This window comes from Gavialis gangeticus, unplaced genomic scaffold (genome assembly GCF_001723915.1).
Source record: "Gavialis gangeticus isolate Ggan-Ray unplaced genomic scaffold, GavGan_comp1, whole genome shotgun sequence".
In the NCBI taxonomy this organism is placed as follows: domain Eukaryota; kingdom Metazoa; phylum Chordata; order Crocodylia; family Gavialidae; genus Gavialis; species Gavialis gangeticus.
In genome coordinates, this window is record NW_017729006.1 from 46,672,677 (window position 1) to 46,673,829 (window position 1,153).

General features: G+C 46.0%; 1 protein-coding gene across 1 annotated transcript in view; it reads right to left on the minus strand.

The window, feature by feature from the left end:
• Positions 1-1,153, minus strand: part of LOC109291928 — a 66,523-nt gene that overhangs the window by 22,571 nt on the left and 42,799 nt on the right. The window contains exon 11 of the mRNA XM_019509170.1: positions 997-1,132. Coding sequence (XP_019364715.1) covers positions 997-1,132 — 136 coding nt within the window. The remainder of the gene's footprint in view (positions 1-996; positions 1,133-1,153) is intronic.

Here is a 1,153-nt window from a genome sequence, read left to right on the forward strand (position 1 = left end):
GGGGAGGGCTACAGCAAATTTTGGGGTGGCTATAGCCCCCCCCCAACCCCCTCTCCCAGCACCGTTATTGCTGGCTCGAGCACAGGCCGGGCCAGTCCCCCTCCAGGAAAAGCCCAGTACCACCTCAGCTTCAGCCCACAGCACCAGCCCACTTTGTCTTGCATGCAGATCCGAGGGCACATGTCCCCCCAGTCCTCCCAGGGTGCATACAGCAGTTGGAGCTGCCCCCCACCCTCATGTCCCCAGGATGAGCCACAGCTCCACCCTGTGTCCCACCCCTCCTATGCAGCGCCTGCTCCTGCCCCAGCCCCACTCCCACCTTCACCATGGGGGGGGACTCAATCTGCCCTGCCCAGCATGCCTCTTCCTTCTCCCCTTCCCCTACAGACTTACCAGCTAGACCCTGCTCCTCTCCATTCTGCGCTCCTGGCCAGCTCCACACATGCACAAGACATTTAAATCGGCCACATCAGATGAATAAAGCTGGTTGCTGATACTCTCAATTTTCCTCATATCAGTGCCGATCTGATACGGGACCTATGTATCAGTGCACCTCTAATAGCCAAGTTACTTAGAGCTAACATATCCCAAAATTAAGTCATCAGGGAAGTAGTATGAAACTTCTGGAACATGGATAGAAACATATGAAAAGCCTAAGCTGAGACAAGTAGCCCTAATTAAATTACTTTAAACTAATCACAAGCAAGATATGTCAATTGCCTGTTACAGGTACGATCAGCATAGGTAGCTCTATGGGAGATCTGATTTAGATTCAGAACATTTCATTTTGCCAAGAAAAGCATTGCAAACCCTGTTACTTCCTCAGACCTGAAAATGAATGCATTACATTTAAAAGCTTATCTAAATCTCAACCCTTCAGTAGTTCCAATAAAAAAATATCATCCATAAAAATCCTTAACTCTCACATTTCCTGGACCATCAAGGCTACAACATCACTTCAACACTACCAAAATTTTAAATAATTTTAAAATTTACTCTGCCTTGCTGTCTTTGCTATTTCCCTCAGTGTTGTTGTCTTTTCTGCTTTCAACAGTTTCCTTAGTCTCTAGCTTATCTGCTTTTGATACTTTTATTTGGCTTTTTTCCAGCTTGTCTTGAGTATCTTTTCCACCTATTAAAAAAAAAAAAAAAA